Source organism: Hevea brasiliensis, chromosome 17 (genome assembly GCF_030052815.1).
Source record: "Hevea brasiliensis isolate MT/VB/25A 57/8 chromosome 17, ASM3005281v1, whole genome shotgun sequence".
Lineage (NCBI taxonomy): Eukaryota > Viridiplantae > Streptophyta > Magnoliopsida > Malpighiales > Euphorbiaceae > Hevea > Hevea brasiliensis.
The window spans coordinates 19,968,035-19,989,598 of NC_079509.1; the positions used below are offsets into that span (position 1 = coordinate 19,968,035).

General features: G+C 29.8%; 2 protein-coding genes across 3 annotated transcripts; one reads left to right on the top strand and one right to left on the bottom strand.

The window, feature by feature from the left end:
• Positions 1-9,111: 9,111 nt before the first annotated feature.
• Positions 9,112-11,886, bottom strand: LOC110635758 (putative clathrin assembly protein At2g25430). The gene is made up of 2 exons (XM_058139370.1): positions 11,691-11,886; positions 9,112-11,598 (listed from the first exon to the last, which is right to left on the bottom strand). The coding sequence occupies exon 2, from the start codon at positions 11,564-11,566 to the stop codon at positions 9,671-9,673; it is 1,896 nt and encodes a 631-aa protein (XP_057995353.1). The 5' UTR covers positions 11,567-11,598; positions 11,691-11,886; the 3' UTR covers positions 9,112-9,670.
• Positions 11,887-14,627: 2,741 nt separating this feature from the next.
• On the top strand, positions 14,628-20,637 carry LOC110635776 (BRAP2 RING ZnF UBP domain-containing protein 1). Of its 2 annotated transcripts, none has more exons than XR_002491213.2 (11): positions 14,628-15,030; positions 15,847-15,955; positions 16,049-16,163; positions 16,306-16,403; positions 17,202-17,308; positions 17,449-17,698; positions 18,000-18,053; positions 18,554-18,675; positions 18,790-18,854; positions 20,207-20,261; positions 20,342-20,431. XR_002491213.2 is itself a non-coding variant. In XM_021785228.2 (11 exons), exons 1-11 carry the CDS (start codon positions 14,732-14,734, stop codon positions 20,498-20,500), a joined length of 1,455 nt encoding a protein of 484 aa, XP_021640920.2. In that variant the 5' UTR covers positions 14,629-14,731; the 3' UTR covers positions 20,501-20,637. The 2 variants fall into 2 exon arrangements, 1 of the variants encoding a protein (XP_021640920.2); XM_021785228.2 differs by having other exon boundaries at positions 14,629-15,030; positions 18,532-18,675; positions 20,342-20,637.
• The last annotated feature ends 927 nt before the right edge of the window (positions 20,638-21,564 follow it).

Sequence of the window (21,564 nt, forward strand, 5' to 3'; positions counted from 1 at the left end):
TCTAGTTATCTCCCAACTGTGACATTTCAATATTCTAACTCTAGACTCTTAACTAGGAGTAGGGGTGGCCACGATCCGGTTTTGAACCGGAATAGGTTCGGTCAAAATCGAAACCGACTTCGAACCGGACCGAAACCGTCCTTCTGCGGTTTGGTTCAGGTTCATATTTTTTAAGAACCGTGAACCGGTGACCCCGAACCGGATTGAACCAACGATTTCAAACCGGATTAAACCGGTGATTTAAATATAAAAAAATTCAATAAATATGTTACCTCACTCCTAATTCATTTATATATATCATTAATTTTTTACACAATTATTCTCTGTATTTTCTTCAATTCTTAATATTTTTTCAATTTTTTTCAAATTCTCTAAATAATTATTTTCTACACTCATTTTAATTTCCAATACTCTCTCAATTTTCCTACTTTATTATTTTATATATTTACTGAAATTTTCAATACTATCTATACTTACTGAAATTTTCAATACTATCTCAATTACTTTGTTATTACTTTAAATCCTCAATAAAATTTTCAATACCCTCTATTTTAATTTTTTTTCTTTTATACTTTTTAATTATCAATTATTATATAATTTTTAAAAAAAGGCAAGTAATAGAACTAGAAATTTTTATTCCTCTAAATCCTAAAGGGATATTTAGGCAAAATTAAGTTCATACACTTTTTGCTAATTTCTTTAAAAAAAATTAATTTCATCTCTAGTTTTTTAATCAAGTTCAAGTATTTATTTATTAAATTTTTCTTAAAGATAAATTATTTTATTTCTTTTTTTTTTCTTATTTTATTTTGATTGAAAGATTTCTAAGAAAAATTAAAATATTTTTACAAATATAACTTAAATTTTAAATCAATAAAATTTTTCTCTAATTTTTTTTGTCTAAGCTACCCTTAAACCATCCCTAAACCACTTCCAAACCGTCCTCCAAACTGTCTTGAACTGTTCTTTTTTGAACCGCCCTTCAAACCGTTTTAAACCGGGGCTCAAACCGGAACCGGCGGTTCAGGAACCGTCTTCCAAACCGTCCCCTGGCGGTTTGATTTAGGTTCATGATTTAATTGAACCTAAACCGGTGGTTCAGGAACCGTAACCAGCGGTTCCTGAACCGTGGCCACCCCTAACCAGGAGCTCCCAACTCCTTTGCAGATATAGAACTCTGTTCTGGTATTACTGTACCAAAATAGAGGCCATCCGCAAACACCCTCATTATGAAGTACCACAGGGATGCACGCAGTTTTACACAATAATCTCATGTCGATACTGTAATCTGCAGCTTATAGAGCAGACATCGAGAACATTGTATAGTTACTACGATATGTCCTGACAGACTAGGTCTCCTAATCTCTCATCTCTCTTGAATCTAGTATTATCATAAACTTACTCTAACTGGGTCATCCACTGACGACTGCCAGCAGTGGTATCCTCATCCTTATCTAGGGCAACTGTACTTTCAAGACTCAACTTTATGTAGTCGTGCCTTGCACGAAATGGGCATACCATTTAAACCCATACTGACAAAAATATAGTATTTATTAGAGTGCGTGTTTCCATGGTAGACCTCAATACGTCTGCTAAATCTATTTCACATTTCTATGTACTCCACAAAAATCAAGACACTAACTGAGGTACTCTTATATTTTCCAAGGTATAACGCAGAATCTAAAAACAAGGAATTATAGAAAAAAGACAAAACAGAGTTCTATACTCCGCATGCGAACTCCTAATTGGACTCTTCTTAAAACTTTAGACATACACTTCCCATGAATCTGGAGCCTAAGCTCTGATACCACTCTTGTCACGACCCAACCTATGGGCCGGACCGGCACTAGGACCTGGGCCAGCATAAAGCCTCCGAGGCCCGTAGTAAGCCTTACTATTCTCAAACCCATGACCAGGCCCACAATTTAGGCCCAATATGCATATAAAATAATTTAAATTAAACTGTTATAATTTTATTTCGAGCCAACTTAACCTAGTAATTATCAGAAACTAAAATTAGGGGAGCCCAGCTCAACCCTATTACATCATTTACAAACTATTTAAAACTCATAAAATTTTTTCATTTATTAATACAAAAACTTAAATTCACGCAGTCCCTGACAAGATTAATGCTACTACTAGTACATGCGAAGTTCTAAATTACAAATTTAGATAATAATACAGTTAAGTAATTTTTTTTCATAACCTGCGAGGAAAGGAACAAATTATTCTGAAAAATGTCTCATCCTATAGCCTGGAAAAATATGTGAACAGGAGTGAGCGTTCGACTCAGAGAGTAAAATATCAATTCTAACCATAATCTCTATAGCTATCTAGAGCTAATGCACCATGTGGAGTGAAATGCAACATCGTCAATATTTTCATACAAATCACATCATAACAGCAAAAAGGCAATTTGGAGCACTCACACACCCGATAATGTCAAACAATACATATACGAGAGCTGATCCCCTATACAACCCTCTTAATCCAACCTATGCCAGCGATGATCTCAAGCAGGACTTTTGCTTAATAAACCAAATACGGGATCCCAGCGAAGATCTCAAGCCGTGTCTACCCCGAAGGACCGGGTCCCAGCGAAGATCTCAAGTCGTGTCTACTTGTCCTGTCCATATCGAACACCATACCACACGCACGCCAACGCACGCACACTGCTCCAAATTACCATAAACAATACCCATGGCAATCCATCAATTAAGAATGCAATATAAAATGTGCCTAGTATTTAACTACATAGATATATACATATAAGTGATGCATGGGCATGCTTGAACATATAATAATATCGAAATTACAATTAAAATTAGTATTTTACTCACAGTACACCGAAGACTATTATGGCTGCTGGATGGAGAAAAATAGCTGACATCGATCATCTAAATAATTATATTATAAATTTATTAGTACTAAGTCAAAATAAAATTCTAAAGAGTCAATAGATAACTTAATCCATGCCGGAAATCCAGCAGAGTTTCTCCTATAACTAGGACCTACCCAACCTGAAAAAGGCTTTAAAATACATTTCTATATCTGCCAATCATACAATCACAACTCAATCACATCACAAGGCCCCTCCTGGGCCCATCCAACAATCAACAATCAACAATCAACAATCAACAATCACAATGTGAAAAATTACAGTTTAGTCCTTATAATTAACCCCTTTTACAAAAACTATCCATATGAGCTCTAAAAATTCTAAAACTTTGCCCCACGGTCCTTAGCAATATTACTAAGCTAATGTAAAAGAAATTATAATTTTTTGATCACCCATGAGTATTTTATTCAAGAATATTACTCAATTCCATAAGTTTCCAACAGCTAACATATTCTCAATTCAACCCAATTCAATATTCACATATTTAAACCTCCATTCTCAAGCTTCAACCAATTATATAAAATTTAAATATCATAATTTCAAATAATCTTATATGTCCATATGCTAAAAATCTAACTAAAATCCATCTATATTTTTTTCAAAAATATTTTACAATCACTCAAAAATTCAACGAAAACCATAGAATATCTCCAAATAATTTTACTTTCATCATATATTTTTCTTATAATTTTTCTCTAATTTTTTTCTGTTTAAGAAATACTGCATTTATGCTCCACAAACAAAGAAATAATAAAAATAATTTTACCCGAAACTTATCTGTGTCTCAAAAATTCCAAAAATTTATGAGAAAGCCTTTGGAAGTTGAATAATTTCCCAAGCTCGCCGGAGCCACCACGCACGGTGGCCGGCCGCTGGTCACCGGTGACATTTGCCGGATCTGATCATACTATTATGTTCCTCTCCTCTCTCTCAGTCCATAGGTGGTCTCGGATCGTCAATCCACCGGTCGGATCGTCCTAGATCTGACATAAAAGCTTGAAAAACCCGAAACTTCTCTCTTCCATATCTCACTCATCCGACCTCCATTTGCTGCAAAATTGGTATCAAAAGAAAACTCTCGGAACAAGCTTTCCAACGCCACCTGAATCGCCTCGATCAGAAGTCGAATGAAGCCGAAATCACGACGGGAAGCCACTGCCCACTGTGCGCATTTTCTCTCTCTTCTCCCTCTCTTACCGCCGCGTCTGGCGGTGCAACCGATCGACTAGTGGCTCGTCGGCATCGCCTGAAGCCGCTTGGTCGTCGGTCAGTGGTGGTTGACCCCTCACCGGTCGGAAAGTGTAGAGAAAAGGGAAAGAAGAGATAAGGGAAAGAGAGATGCATAAGGGAGAGAAGGGGGGGGGGGGGGTTCTGCTCGCTATTTTTTTTTTTTTTTTAATTCTGGCAATGAACCTGGACAGACATGTTGTCCAGATTCATTCCTGAAAAAATTTTAAATTTTTTTTTAAATGTTTAATTTAATTTTTAATTTATTTATTTATTATTATTTTTTTTAAAAAAAAAATTTGGATTGTTACATTTTGAGTTTTAACTTTCATATATATATATATATATATGAAAGAAAATTGCCGTATTAACATGTGGCTATTAATAAATTTTATTTACATTTTTTTTAATTTTAATATATAAAAATATAATGCCTTAAATTTTTTATTTATTATTTTTTATTTTATTAATCTCTCAAACTTTTTAATAAAGATTTGATAATACAAATAATAAAAATCTATCTATATACAATATAGATATAAATATATTTAATAAGTACATATAAATATATAAATATATGTAATTAATATATATTAATATATTATAATTTACCTTACAATAATAGTTACTTGTTATAATATTAAAAGAGTAATTATTAAATTAAACAATTTATCACTTATGTATACATAAATGAAAAATAACAATTGATATTCTCTTCTATAAAATTGTCACATGTTATTTTTCATAAAAAAATTACTTTACTTATTAATTATTATTTTTTATACTAAATTTAATTCTCTTTTATTTTTTTAAGTGTCATTAGAAAATTTAATGATTTAAATAAATTATATTTCATAAATGAATTGCAATATATATATATATATATATATATATATATGTTAAATTAAAAATATTATTATTATCTTTTATTAAAAAGTAATATAATAATTTATAAATAATAAATTATATAATCACAAAAATCTTGAGTTTTTCACAACTAATTGTTTAAAAAAATAATCATTTAAATTATAAATTTAAAATTAAACAATAAAGATAATAATAGTGATACATTGATATTTAAAAGTAAATAAAAGAAAATTAAATTTAATATAAAAAGATAACAATTACTAAATAAGGAATTTTTTTTTTTATGAAGAATACCATGTGATATGATAGAAAATGCCATATAACAATATCATAAAATAATTATTTTTCAATTCACCCATTTTTCAATTGAATTAGGACTAAATGTAAAATTGCGAAAAGAAATCTCGAAAGTTTATATCTAAAATAAAAAAATAATTAAAATAGGATATTACTTTAAAATAAGTCAAAGTTTAAAATATTTATAAAATTAATTTTAATTTGAAACATATAAATAACAGATTTTCTTCCATATATATTAGTTTTTGCTAAATGTGTATATTAATTTATTATACATAATATAATAACATCATAATATATTTATTTTAATTAATCATTAAATTTAGTCATTTATTATTATAATATCAAATTACCATTTTATATTCTACTCTTAATTTTATAATATTCTTATTATGTTTAAAATATTTTGTATTATGCATAATGCAAAAATCATTTTATAATATTATATTATTATTTTGTAATAATTATATTTTATAAAATAGAATAATTAATGATCAACCTTATTTAATAATTTAAGTCTAACATTTTTAGTTTGAAATAATATTTATATATAAAAAAACATTGATGTAATATGCAAGAGATATCGAGATTTTATTTAATAAAAAATTATAGAATTTTTTTTTCAATAATTAACATTTTTTTATTTACAAACAAAAAAAAGTTAGATTTCTTTTTTTTAATCAAATTATATTTATATAATCCTAATTTTATTAAAACTGTAATTTTAATATTTCTCAACATTTATTTTTTTTTTAAATTGTTCAATATCTTATATATTAAAAATGTGAAAAGAGAAAATATTTTTTTTTCTTGAAAAAAGAGATAATTTCCTTTATAATGACTCGAATTTTATTTTTATTTTTTACCATATTTTTTAAAATTCAAGTTGTAATATATTTTGGAGAGTTAATGATATATAAATTACAATATAATATTTCAACTTAATTAAATAAAATCATTTTCAAACAATTTAAATTATTATCTCACTAAATCTAATTCATATATATATGAATATTGTGTAAAATAAAAGTCAAGTTCATATAAAACTATGAAAAATTAATTAATTAAAATTAAGTGAAATAGAAATTAAGTACACATATCAAAAATTAATATTAATATTTTAAATAAAATAAAATAAATTTTTATTGTCATTGTAATAAATTATTATGGACATTTTTTACAATTTTAATATTCTCTCTTCTTCCTATGTATATGAATCATTAAAATACTTACTTTTTAAAATTATTTACAATATTATAAAAATACAAATACAAGGAATTATAAAAAAATAAAGAAACATGATTATTATATACCATATATTCTAATAAAATTAAAATTAAAATTTATATATTTTATATATTATAATAAAATAATAAATTTTAATAATTAATTAAAAATCAACCTTTATAAAACATTGTTAGTTCAATATATATATATATATATATATTATTTAAAACTTATGTTTTTAGAAAAACGAGAATTTAAGATTTCTTAGTAAAAGTTATGATTTTTTTGGAAAAAATATATAAATTTATAATTTCTTAATTAATTATTTTTCATAAAATTATCAAATTTTTTTAAAATAAAAACTTCCAAACACCATTGTTTTTAGAAAATATGAATTTCTTTCTCAAAATTTTATTTGAATTAAGTAGAAGTTAAATACAAATCTAAGATTTTTAAATTTATAATAACTCTAAAATTAATTTAAATAATAAAAAAAATTTATATAATTATAAATAATGAAATGTAATATTGGCATTCCCAATTTTCTTCCCCTTTCCACTTTTATGTAGTGCTAGTTTTCTTCTTAATATGCATTGCTCATTATTTTATCTACCATATAAATTCATGATTCAAATTTTTTATATATGATATAATATATGAAAATTTTATTAATTTTATAATATTGTAATTTTTTTAATTTTTTTATTGAATTTTATAAAACTTTTATTACTAAAATATATTATTTTTATATGAAATTTATTGCGTATTTTTTATTAATATAAAAAATTACTTGTATTTATAAATTATTGAAAATTTTGAAGAACTTATATTATTAACTATAAAAATTCTTATATATATATGGTTTGATTATAGAGAAATGAAAAAAAAAAACTAATCAAAGAATAAATTAAATTATATATATTATTAAGTATAAAATCATTAAAAAATTTTAAGGTTTTAGTTTAATTAATTTTAAATTAACTAAACAATAACATAATGATATAATTAATAAAAAGTTAATATATAAAATAAATTTATTATATATTTTTATTTATATAAAATAATTTCTCACCATTAACTATCTAACATAAAAATTTAATAAGATAACTATTTTATAATTAAATTTATAATTTTTAACTTTAAATTAAATTTTAAGAAAATTTACTTATCAACTCAACTCAATTCAACCAAACTCTTATCCTAAAAATTTGAGATCGGCTAAAAATTATTAATAAAATATAACTTAGATTTAAATAGGAAACTAATCTATCCAATCAAATTAAAATTGTTAAAGTCGATTGTTATTTTCAGAATGAACACTTGAATCTCCAAAACTAAAATATAAGTTATATTGTTTTTAATTTTTAACTATAACTTGTTTTACTTGATAAATATCTACTGTAACTTGTATTTTATACCTATTATTACCAAATATTTTACTTTAATTATTGTTCAATTCTTACTATATTTATTATAAATGAAATTGGATTGTAAAAAACTTGAAGGATAAATATAATTATAATTAAGAAATTTAAATTTATATAAATAATAAACTTAATTTAAATAAGAAAAAATATAATTATAAATAATATAATTAAACATTCATGTGAATAAATATATTATCTAACTAATAGATAATATGACCATATTTAGCTAGGTATATTAAATTTATAATTAAAAAAAAGGCTTTTGTAATACTTCGAGTTTCAATCCAAATTGGATATTTATTTTTTAAAATATAAAACTTATGATATTTTAGGAAAAAAAAAACATAAATTTATAATTTCTCTTTTAATCATTTTCATAAAATTAATAATTTTTTAAAAAAATTTCATGCAAAATTTTTTTAAAATATGAATTTTTATTTTAACATAACTAATTATTTCTTATAAAATTTTATTTTAAAATAAGTCAAGACTTGTAAATAAGTGTACATGACAAATACTAATAGGATTTCTCCCACATATGATATTTTTTTTATAATAAAATTCTAAATTTAAATTTAAATTTAAATTTAGATACTTTGTATATTATAATAAAATAATAAATTTTAATAATTAAATTAAAAATCATCCTTTATGGTATTTTTAGTTTCAATCAAATTCGATATATATATATATATATATATATATATATATATATATATATATATATATATATATATATATATATAGCTTATGAATTCTTATTTTAAAAAAAATAATTTTATAATTTTTTTAGTTAATTATTTTTTATAAGATTGTTATATTTTTTTAAAACTTTGATGCGAATTATTTTTTAAAAAAATAATTTTTATTTTAATTAATTTTTTTTATAAAAATTTTATTTTAAATTAAAAGTTAAACACAAATAAATTAAAAATTTTAAATTTATTATAACATTAAAAATAATTTAAATAATAAAATTTATATTAATGTAATTTATAAATAATGTAAATGATAAAGGGTATTTTGGACAAATCCAATATTTCCCTTCCATATATATATATATATATATATATATATATAAAAGGAAAGCCGCGTCTGCACAAGGACAATAGGATCTGAGAGGATAAATTTTTCAAAACAAGAGGCTTAGTTTGTATATATAATTCATAATAAACTAACAAAGTTTAGGTAAGATATTTCTATGAATCAGATAATTACAAGAGTAATGGGACAGCCTCCCGTCCAATAGAAAAATCAAACAAAGTGACTTCAAATACAAAAAATAAAAATCGAGAAACAATGAAAAAATCAACATGAACCGTAGTTGCCCTCAGCTCAAATACCTCTCTTCACGCCAGGTTAAAGTTGACTTCCAACCTTGAGAATTTTCAAAACTGAAGCTGAGTCAATCACAAGACTATGCCTTTCTGACTCCAGAAGTTTATTATTGACCCTATGGGCTATGAATAACCAGAAAGATGAACAATTCCTTTTTTTTATATTAAAAAAAAATTGTGTATGAAAATCGATAGCAAAAAATGCAAAAGTAAATGCACATTAAATATTGCAGCATAACATTTTGAAACCTTTTATGTTCCTCACTCCCTCTGATGCGAACAACAATGGGACTAGGTATTAACCTTTTGTGTATATAAACTCTTCCCAAAAAGGTTGGAAATAAGCATATCCTAGTGATGTGCACCATAGAAACAAGCAGGGATTAACTTCAATATTGTGTATAGTAGTACCCTCCTGGTTGCCCCATACCACTGAGCTGTGGCATTCCATAAGGCATCATCATTGGTTGAGGACTAGGGCCATAATACCCAGAGGCACCGCTAATATTGGCCAAACCCACTTGACCTTGCATCCCATCTCTTCCATATTGTTGCCAAATCTGCTGTTCCTGAACCAGCAAGTGCTGCTTCCTTTCCATGTCTGCTATCTGCACATATGAAGGGGGAGGAACTGCAAAGGATGCAGCAAATGGATCCTGGTTCCCAACTGGCTGGAACGTCCCATCAGGTGCAGGCAATGCCAACACTGGTGTTGCACTCTTCCCTGGGCAAGGCAATGCCACACTACTTGCACTCCCAGCACTCAATTGAGTAGTGTTCACATGTTGCCTCACTGCCCCATGATCATACATTCCATTCAATAGCAGTGGATCCATACCACCCCCTAAAGTAGCTTTCTGCTTTGATAGATTACTAGTTGATTCCACCAATGCCAATTCCCAATCTGCTTTGCCACTCTCAGCAGCTGGTGTCTGCCAAGCTGAAGTCACTTCAGAATCTCCATTCGATGGGAATGCTTCCCATGAATTATTTGTACTGGTAGTTGGAGGTCCATTGAACAAAGCCAAAGCCAATTTGTTGCCTTGCTCATCAGCTGAAACTGCATCGTCCTTCAAATTCACCAAATCCTCTGTTATCTGATGCGGTTGTGGCTTTGGCTGTGGCTCAGTAGGTGGTGTAGGGATATAATTTTCTGGTGGAGGAAGAGCCTTGACCTCATTCATATCCGGTTCTGGTTCCTGCTTAATAGAAACCTTCTCCTCCTTACTTCTCTCCGGACCCTTAGATGTCTTGTTAGTCATTTCTTTCAAAAATCCTTCAAGTGTCCCCAACAGCTGATCAGTAATTCTCTGCACAGCAGGGAATTCAGCTGATCTTGCAATCCCTATATCCTTACACCAACCATAAAACCCAACAAGTTCATCTATCATCTTTGCTGCACTAACATACATATCAAATCCCTTAACACAATCTGCATAATCCATCTCAGTAAATCTATCCAACAACAACCCCAATGCCTCACATATATCAACATAAAGCCCAAAACTTTCCTTCACCACCCTGTAAAGTGATACAAGCACCAACCTGCTATTCTTTGCCATCCCCGTTGGCCTACAAGCCAAAACTCTATCAAGCATCCTCAACAACTGATTCAATTTGCCTAAAACCCTCTCTGGTCTCAATTGTCTAATCGGAGAGGCCTCTCTCCTCTGTTCTTTTCCAACTGAATCACCATTCAAATCACCATAAGCCCTCGATCTCTTAGGCATCCCATAATCAAAATCATCCCTATGTTCTCTTGGTCCAAACCCATCATCACCCTCATCAAATTTCCTTTCACTGGCTTTCAATTTCCGCTCAGAAAATGCAAACTCAACTTTCTCATCAAGATACATTGCATAAAACCTCACAAACGCGGCATGATCCCACGAATGGGAGTGTGCCTCATCTCTAAAATCCGACATATTCAAAACACGCATCCCTCTCCTTGTGGCATACACAATCTCCTCCTCAAATGAAGGGTGGCCATCAACCAGAAGCCTATGAACAAGCATCAAAGCCTTGATCGCCACAATCCAGTCATGCGTTTTGCTTAGGCGTCTAGATACAGTAGCTACACAAGCACTAACATAACCCCTAGAATGAAAAGTAAGGTTTATAATCTCTCTAAAGTACCTCTCATCAGCAGGGTCTTCATCATGGCTAGTAACTTTAACAACTAAAACTTCGAGGTCCGGAGCTATGTTACCAGCCACTTTGGCTATGCTTATGCTTGTTTGATCTTTTACGGCGCCGATCGCTTTGCGGATCGTGCTGGTTGCCATTGGTTTTGCTTATGTGATCAAAGTGTTTGATACTGGAATTGAAATTGAAATAGAGTTAATTCTTTATCTGGATTTTATCAAATACAGAAGCGAAATTGATAAAATAAAGAAAAGTGAAAGTTACCTATTCTGTGGTCGGAGTTGTCAATCGGTAGATCAACTGACCGGAGTAGAGGATCCGGAGAATCCAAAAGGAGGGGAAGGTACAGTAGTAATGTATGTATGTTAAAATGCGTCTCCGCGTGAGAGTGTGTGCGTGTTAAGTAACGACGAGGGCGGGCAGCACAGGCTGCTAAAAGCTAATGCACGGGAAGTCTGATTTTGCAAGATAACATAAGGCGCTATAAAAACGATATCGTTTTACCTCTTTTTGATTAGTGTTGAAGAAAGTTTACCTTAATTGTTAAGGCGTTAAGACGAGTCCAAATCTCCAGTAGATTTCATTTATCATCAAGCTTATCAATCTTATCTGCTATTCCCGTTTCAATCTGGATACGAAGAAGAAGAATTTTGAGATTTCTTAAAATATTTTTCATTATTTTTATTATTTCTAATTATATTTTTTATTATTTAATTAATTTTAAAATTTATATAAATTTAAAATTTTTAATTTTTTATTTTTAAATTTTATTTAGTTAATTTTTTTACGATTCAAAATATTTATTTATATTTATAAAATTAAATATTTTATATTATCTATATAATATATAAATTTGTGAAGAGAGAATATTAACTTTATTTAAATTATTTTTTATTATTTATTATATTTAAAATTATATTTTTTTATTATTTAATTTAACTTTAAAATTATTATAAATTTAAAATTCTTAGCCTAATTGCATTTAGTTTCTACTATAATTTGATAAATGAATTAATATATTTTAAATGAATAAGACAATCACAATAGAAAATAAATTATAAAAAATATAGTAATAAATCTTAATTTAAATATAATTAGGTTAAAATTTACAATAAAAATATATTGTGTTCATTCTTCTAGAGGCTTAATTGTTTGATGAACTTCCAAGTTCACTTAGAAAATGTTTAAATTTATCTGAATTGAAGGCAATATTTACCACGATTAATGATAGAATTTGACACAAGCTTAATTTTTATATAATTAGCCTAAGATTCTTATAGATGATAAATCTTGTAATAATTTTATTTTAACAAACATTATAAAAGTCTTTATCTACCATAATTCTATCTTATTTAATAAATAATATAAATATATTATTAAAATGAAAATTATTAATGTAAAAACATTATATCAACAAAAAATAAAAATAAATTAATTTTAAAAATACAAAAACCGAATCATTATTGTTTTTCCATGAATGACCAAATCATTAAATTTTATTATAATTAAAAAATTATTAAAAAACAATTCATTCTAAAATTAATTTGTTGCATATAGGTAGAATATTTTTATATAGATGGAAAACGTATACATATAAATTTTTCTTAATTATATATAATAAGTTTTAAGATTATTTGTTGAATTAGGATTATAATTTGTAGTGTTTTATATTATTATTTTAAGTAAAACGCAATCAATTTTTTTTTAGCAGAAGACTTTTATTATAAATATAAGAAAAATAAGATCCTACCTTGAGTTTTTAATTTATTTTTATCATGCTTTATGTGATATATATATATATATATATATATTGGGTGAACAATGTGATATATATTATTATAAGATATATTAAATATAAATATAATTATAAAATATCTTTTTGTCATTTTTTATCGTGAAAATAAAGAAAAAAATTAATTTGTTTTATATATTTAGTATTCTATGAAATTTAAAAAATTTGATAATAAGTTTTTTTATATATTTATAACTCTTACAAAATTATTTTTATTTAATATTTATTTTTAATTTATTTATTATTATTTAATTTAGAGTAAAAAATTTAAGTATAGATAGTTATATATTCATAAATTATATAGATCATATACATTGCATGCGAGAATATATATATATATATATATATATATATATATATATAAGCAATAAATTATTATATCCTAAATAATTTCTACTATTTTAATTTCTATTTATTTTTATTATATATAATACACGCAATAAATTAAAAAAAGGTAAAATTCATAAATTATATATATTATTAGAATATAGGGTGATTACATTTGTATATATTTTATAGTCTTGTCTAAGATTGATGGTATCTATTTGTAAACATTTCATACTCTTCATTAATTTAGAGGTATTTTATTTTATTTAAGATTTATAATTAATTAATATAGAACTTTTTTTTTTAAATTATATATAAAAAAAATTAAATCATGAGTATGAACAACGAATACAATGTATAAATTACATTAAAAAAAATGATCATTTTAAAAATGATCATTTTATATTATGAACATAAAAATTAGTTTTTATTAATTTAATTTTGATAATATTTAAATTGATGTTTTATATTTTTTAAAAATAATTATAATATAATTAAATTAAAGTTTAGTAACATAATATCACTAAATTACAGATTATCAAAGCAAAGAGGTCGATTTGTTGTTTTATGAGTGGATCACACGACACACTCATATTTTGAAAAACCATAAATTTTTTATTTGATTTACATAAATAGTTATATATATTGAATTTTTTTTACTTATTTTAACTTAATTTATTAATAATTAAAATATAATAAATTTAAATTTCTACTATCTTCAATTCAAAAAAAAAATTGAAAGATGAAATATAAGTGTTATATTATTTAGTGTCTTTTTAAAAATGAAATTTATAATTTATTTTTATTTTATTTAATTTGTATCACACTTTATTGCTTTTAAAAGAAGTGAATAGGAAAAAAATATTATTTTATAAAATTTCTAAAAATTAATACTAATTTGGACGAAAAAAAATAAAAAAGTTATAAAAATTAAATTTGTTAAGACGTCTTTGACATTATGTAAATAATAAAAATTATATAATGAGAATATATAAAAAATAGTTTATAAAATTACATTTTTTATTTTTTCGACTTTTCACATGAAATAATTAAATAATATTAAGAAAACAAAAAGTTAGTCTCTCATCTAACGACGTTCGTCAAGCCACTAACCCACCGGTTTCCCGCGAATATAGAATTGCTTCTCCTCCACGGCCCACCGATTCAACTCAATCAAAAGCCTACGATGTTTATCCTCCGAGTTCACTCAGTGGACGTCGACCACCCTCTCGCTCTCGAGGAGGCCGCCTTCTCCACCGTGTCAACTACCCCAATCCAGTCAAACCCTACCCATAACCCTAAATACAGTGAAAGAAGAGGGGTAGTGCACCTTTATCGAAACGCATCGCAGAGCTCATTACCAAACCCTAGCTCTCGATCCACTTCTCTCTTCATCGTAGCTGTCCCCAACTATCTCTCCGCCGACGACTTTATCCGTTTCTGCGAGTCCCACATTGACAAGGTCCATGAGCTCCTCTTCATCAGGTATTCATCAGAACACTAATTTCCTTTATTGTCGCTCTTCTTTTGGTCGAATATTGAACATTTTGGAGAGGTGAACTTGAAATGTAAAATCATGAATTGCATGTTTTATCCTGTTTTATAAAAGAAAAGAAAAGAAAAAAGTTTCAGATAATAAGTTTGCAAATGTGAATTCCTAAGTTGTATAGTAGATTGATAAACAGAGGATTGAAACAAAAATAGGATTTTGGATCCAGAGAACGAACGATAAACAGAGAAATATCGAACGATAACTTTAAACATCATTACAATCTGTTCAAAGTTATGGGATAAACAAACAGAAAAATAGCTGATCAGTGTTGAATCAATTCGGGTGGTAAACTCGTGTTTTGGAAAACCATTAAACTCTTGTTTGTCTACCAAGAAAAGAAATTAAATCAGAAGGAAATGATGTGTATATCTGTGTGCGCGTGTATCTATATACTTGTTTTTTGAAAAGTGAAAACCAAATGCCTTAAATTATGCCAAAACTGGTTTTTGGATGAGTTGATGAATGGGGTTTTTCTCTTTTTTCCAAATTGTCCTTCTAGGCATTTCATTGATATTTGTTTTTATGGAATGAATGCGTGAATTTTTCACTTCTCTAAAGTTTGTTTTTTTTTTTTTGGTTGGGGGGTGGTGGGGTGGGGGGAAGGTGGGGAATGGATGGATGATGGCAATGAGTGAATGAATAAAATTAATTAAAGGAAAAGTTTTGTTAACTTCTTGGGGTGGGTAGGGGTGTGTGTGTTATTAAAAACTGAGCATTGTCTAAGTTAGCAACTCTTGATTTTTCTCAAGGAACGATGGGATGGAAGATCGGTACAGCGTGTTAATCAAGCTCAGTGATCAGGTGACAGCTGATGGATTTTATGGCAACTTCAATGGGAAGCGATTTTCCCCTGGAGAGGTATGTGATCTTCGCTTGTATTAGTTCATTTATACAAGCATTATTGTTTTGTTGTGATTTCTAAAGGTAATTCTGGCCTATACGATGATGTAGGCTGAGATATGCCATATTCTATTTGTCCTTAATGTGGACTACACTGAGGCTGCTGAGATAGCCAGCACCCCTCCAGCAGGATTCACTGAGTTGCCTACTTGTCCAATTTGCCTTGGTCAGTCATGTGCTTATTGCTAGTGATTTTTTTTTTGGTTAAAATGTCTTTTATTTATTTATTTATTTGTTGTGTGGAATCAGGAAACACTTTTCTGTTGGTTTTGTATTATATTATGCTGATTTTATGTTGGTATTGTCAGAGAGATTGGACCCCGACACTAGTGGAATACTCAGTACACTTTGTGATCATTCATTTCAATGTTCATGCACTTCAAAGTGGACCTATTTGTCTTGCCAGGTGACTTAGTTTTTGTTCTCCTTAAGTTTGTTCATTTTAGGTTTTAGACTAGGAAATGAAGCTGGGGGGATAGTGAGCCCAATAAAAATGCTGCATAAGTAAGCCAATGGACGCCATCTTACCTTTGTGCTGGTCAAATTTTCGGCCCTTTTTTTTTTTGGGGGGGGGGCGGAGGGCGGGGGGTGTGGTTGTGGTTGGGGGGAGTGATGGTTAGCTCAAGCTTCTAATTGATATGCTACATGAGCGACCCAATCATGTCATCTAATCTTCTGCTGCTCAAAGCAAATTTAATGAATTTTAACAGCACACTTTTGGAGCAGTGTGAAATTATTTTTGTTCAATTCTATGAGTGTTTGATCATGACGTGAGAACTGCATTGTGAATAGCTGTGTTTGGTGTCATTTGATCATATTATCCCAAGAATAGGTATTGACTTAGAACTCAGAACAATGGGATCTCTGTGGCATTTATTTCCTTGCATATTAAGAATGCAGTTTCTTATTGGATATCTTTATCATGTAATGAGGGAAGAGGATGGACAAAAAATTTTAAAACATGCCATCATAAATCTAGAATAAAAACACACATTTCTCTAAGTTAGTTCTTTCAACTTCTTCTGCTTAAGAGAAAACCAGCACCACTGCCATGTGGAATATTTAGATACTTGGTCTTATCTTTAATATGTTATGTTCGGTCTTGTATGAATGAATTATATGGAGCGTGCCATGTATGGATTGCACAAAAAAAATAAGAGATTATTGTTAAACTGCTTTACTGACTAGGGAAATATTTCATCAGGTCTGTCGACTTTGTCAGCAGCAGGATGAGATACCAGTTTGTTCTGTTTGTGGAACATCAGAGAATTTGTGGGTTTGTCTAATATGTGGTTTTGTGGGATGTGGAAGGTGATGCATTACTCCTGAGTATTTTATTAAAAATTTTGAACTATTATAGATTTTATGTTGCTGATTTAATATGATAAATAATAGACCATGGTTTACTATTGATTTAGAGTATGGTCATTGAACCCTTTTTTTAAACTCAGATATAAGGAACAGCATGCTATAAGGCATTGGCAAGATACGCAACATTTTTATTCTCTTGATTTAAGGACACAGCAAATTTGGGATTATGTTGGTGACAACTATGTTCATAGACTGAACCAGTCAAAAGCTGATAGCAAATTGGTAGATATGAACTCTCGCTGTATGTCGCTCGAGGGAGATTATGGCACTTGTGGATGTAGTGAGGATTCTGGAATTAATGGGGCTCTCTTTAGCAGCAAAGTTGAAACAGTATGTTGCTACAAAATATTATTTCTAAACTCGTGGATATTTAAATCTTATTTCTGAAAATTTGTTTGCACTAGCACTTTACATAGCTGGTACACCCCAGTTGGATTGAGTTGGATAAACTTTTTGATAAGAGGGTTTACATTTCATGAACTATTAGAAGATCATGACAGAGTTGAATAAAAACATTAGAGGAATGCAACAGGGTTTACAGTTCTTGTTTTATGCTCAAGTGATGTTTAGTGCTAATTAACATTTTAGTCTTCCCATGTACATTTTCTTATCCTTGTTTTACTTATAACAGATTGTAGATGAGTACAATCGTCTTCTTGCGAATCAGCTGGAAGCTCAAAGACAAGTAAGTACTGAGTCCCCCGTTTACAACATCCCACTCCAATCCCTCTTCCACCCTTCTTTGCCTCCTCCCAGGTTAATTGCTGTTCTTTACTTGTATAGTTGGGAGCTATTTTATAACTGTTGTTTCTCAGTTGTTTATCCTAATACTTATGGAGGGAGTCTGAGGCTGGTATCAAGATCTGAAGATAGAACTATTATGGGATCTTTAGCCCATGATCTGGTTAGATTTGTAATGATATTAACCTGTGGTATCTATATGTTCAGTATAATCAAGTAGTAGGATTTCTTAGTTTCTTAAAATTTTTATTTGATGCTTTTGCATGACAAAAAATTTCAAAAGGATTGCTACTCTTTACATGCATACTACCATCTTGGGAGATGAATATGGTCAATTTAATGCTTATGTTTTGGTTGGCACTCTGCATCTCTTTTATTGTGGTAGTGAGAAATTTTGATCACTCTTTCTTGTTTGTTTTCAGCATTATGAATCTCTAATTGCAGATGTTAAAAGTAAACGGGAAAGTTCCATTCAAGAAGTGGTGGACAAGGCTGTCACTTCCACAATGCAGGACATCCAAACTAAATTGGAAAAATGTGAACAGGAAAAAGATGCTGTTGCAGAGGTAAATACTTTAATTACTTCTGGACAAGCTTTTGGTATTTGTATTTGCAATGGTTTTGATAGCAGTTTTTTTTAGATTTGACTTTTCATTAATATCATTCCTTTGTGTCCTCAGATCAACCGAAGTCTCATAAAGAATCAAGAAATTTGGCGTAGGAAGGTTAAGGAAGTTGAGGAGAGGTAAACTCCATCCTCTCCCCTGGATTCACAAATGTGATTGTTTTCTCATTTTAATGAGCTATCTCACTTTCTCGATGGAGCATTTCTTGTTAGATCAGACTGAGAGTGACTTCTTCCGCTGTCTTGTTTTCACACATGTCATCAGTGTCTATCATTCAATCTAATTAAGATACCTCTTAAACAATTTTATATACTTTCAAAAGTTAACGTTATCAGTGTATTCTTTGGTGCATGATATTTGTGGATGATATTGTTCTGATAGATGAGACACGAGAAGGAGTCAATAGAAAGCTAGAGCTTTGGAGAAGCACTCTAGAGTCAAAGGGTTTTAAGTTAAGTAGAACAAAGACAGAATACATGCATTGCAAGTTCAGTGAAGGCTAAACGGATGATATGGAAGGAGTTAGTTTGAATGGAGTTGTACTGTCCCAAAGTAATCACTTTAAATATCTAGGCTCAGTCCTTCAAGTAGATGGGGGATGTGAGGAGGATGTTAGTCATAGGATTAAAGCCGGATGGTTGAAGTGGAGACGTGCTACGGGAGTTTTATGTGATCGTAAGATTCCCTATAAGTTGAAAGGAAAATTTTACCGTACAGCTATACGACCGGCTATGTTATATGGTAGCGAGTGTTGGGCACTGAAGGAGTCGTATGCGTCTAAGATAGGAGTTGCAAAGATGAGAATGTTAAGGTGAATGAATGGTCATACTAGACTAGATAAAATCCGTAATGAGAGCATTAGAGAAAAGGTAAGAGTGGTGTCAATTGAAGATAAGTTGAGAGAAGGAAGATTGAGGTGGTTTGATCATGTGAAGCGTAGACATACGGAGGTTACAGTTAGACAAATAGAGCACATTAGGTTAGAAGATGGAAAGAAAAAAAAGGGGTAGATCTAAATTGACTTGGAGGAGAGTAGTACAACATGACATAGAAGCATTACATATTTCTGAGGATTTAACCCAAAATCGTTTAGAGTGTATAAAGCGAATCCACATAGTCGATCCCAAATTTTTGGGATAAAAACTTAGTTGAGTTGAGTTGTACATTAAAATAAGTTCTTAAAACGTTCACTCTACTTGGTTGAGTTTAGATGACGAGTTGAGCAATTCTTTAATTGAATTAAGGTGTTTTTTTTTTTTTTAATTAAAATAATTGAACTAAGTTAAGAATATAGTACTTAAGATTTATCGGACAAGGTATAATTATAAACTGGGAAATTAACTTGCCTGCATTATTGTAGTCTTGCTGTACCTGCAGACGTGTGATTGATAAGAATCATCCCCTTGTAATAGTTCATAAGTATTCCATTTTCCCTTTTAATGAATGAATGTTTGGTTGGTTGTTTCTTTAGGGAAGCTTCATCCCTGCGCTCAAGGGACGAGAGGATACTCGATCTTGAAGAACAGGTGCTGTAATTTTATAACAATTGTTTTCGGTTTACTGATTGAGATGACTGGTCTCATGATATTACAAATAATCATCACAGATTCGAGATCTTACAGTCTACATTGAAGCCCAGAAGACGCTTAACAACATGACAGATACAAATGATATTCGAGGAGGGACACTTTTGCCAGTTCCATCAAAACAGTCATCCCCAGCTAACAATAAAAGGCACACAAAGCCAGGTCGAAGGCGAACTTAGATAATCATCCCTCTTTTCGGAGACTTATGACCTTTTGTATTTTGTATAGTTGAAAACTGCTTCATTTGTTGGAATGTTGCCCATATCAACTGAATAGTTTAGACAGGGAAGTGGCATGGTTAGGTTCTCTTTTTTTTTTTTTTTTTTTTTTTCTTCCTCAAAATGCAGATAGATTCAGTAATAAAGCATATTACAAATTGGGCTTTAAACAATTTAGTTGCAAAGGAAGCCCAGGTCCAGGCTCAATACAGAGACTGCCCTATGATAAGCCAAGAAAAACACTGGTAACAGATCAGGCTCATCGCCTGTTACAACAAACCCAACCCAACACTAAGAACTTAACCCGGTTGAAACCCGATCCAGAACTCATCTTCACTGCATGAGCTCGGAATCTTCAATGCTTGAGCTTGGAACCCTAGCCATCTGCTATAGCAACCATCGATGCAAACGATACAACGCCGACCACCAAGAACCCTCGTACCAATAGATGAAGCACCAAATTGACGCCCAGGCCAGGCCATAGAAGCGAACTCTTTTCAGAATCGACGTCTCCAAGTTCAATCTTATTAGTTTTACCAGGACCAAACTCTCAAATTCTAGGAGCGGTATGGTAGAGCTCTCTCTGGTATCATAACCATTAAGGGACAAGAAGGCTAACAAGCAGCAATGGAGGAGTCCCCAGAGGTGCCATACCCACTAAACTGCAACCCTTAAAACAGACTTTTACCAAACAACAAACAGTGGCGACAGGAAAGCACCACCACCCTTGCATACACAACTCAGTCCATCGCAAGTTCTCAAGGATCCTTTCAAGATAAACCATACCTGCATGCAACGCAAACATACCCAACAAAAACAGAGAGAAGAAGGTCATGTAGCCAGAAGGGGCGGCACTTAGAGATGGCAATGGGTAGGATAACCGTGAAAATCGTCCTACTCGAACTCGAACCCGATTAATATTGTCAAAACTCGAACCAGTTTCAAATCCGTTTAAAATTTATTCTCAACTACCCGAATCCGTCCCAAACCCGATTATTATTACTCGAAAAAATCCGAACCCATTT

What these genes read in the sequence shown, in the direction of transcription:
- LOC110635758 (XM_058139370.1), bottom strand. Translation starts at nt 11,566, where the DNA reads ATGGCAACCAGCACGATCCGCAAAGCGATCGGCGCCGTAAAAGATCAA.
- LOC110635776 (XM_021785228.2), top strand. Translation starts at nt 14,732, where the DNA reads ATGTTTATCCTCCGAGTTCACTCAGTGGACGTCGACCACCCTCTCGCT. An exon ending in CATGAGCTCCTCTTCATCAG is followed by an intron (nt 15,031 to 15,846) that starts GTATTCATCAGA and finishes ATTTTTCTCAAG; the next exon opens with GAACGATGGGATGGAAGATC. An exon ending in TACTCGATCTTGAAGAACAG is followed by an intron (nt 20,262 to 20,341) that starts GTGCTGTAATTT and finishes TAATCATCACAG; the next exon opens with ATTCGAGATCTTACAGTCTA.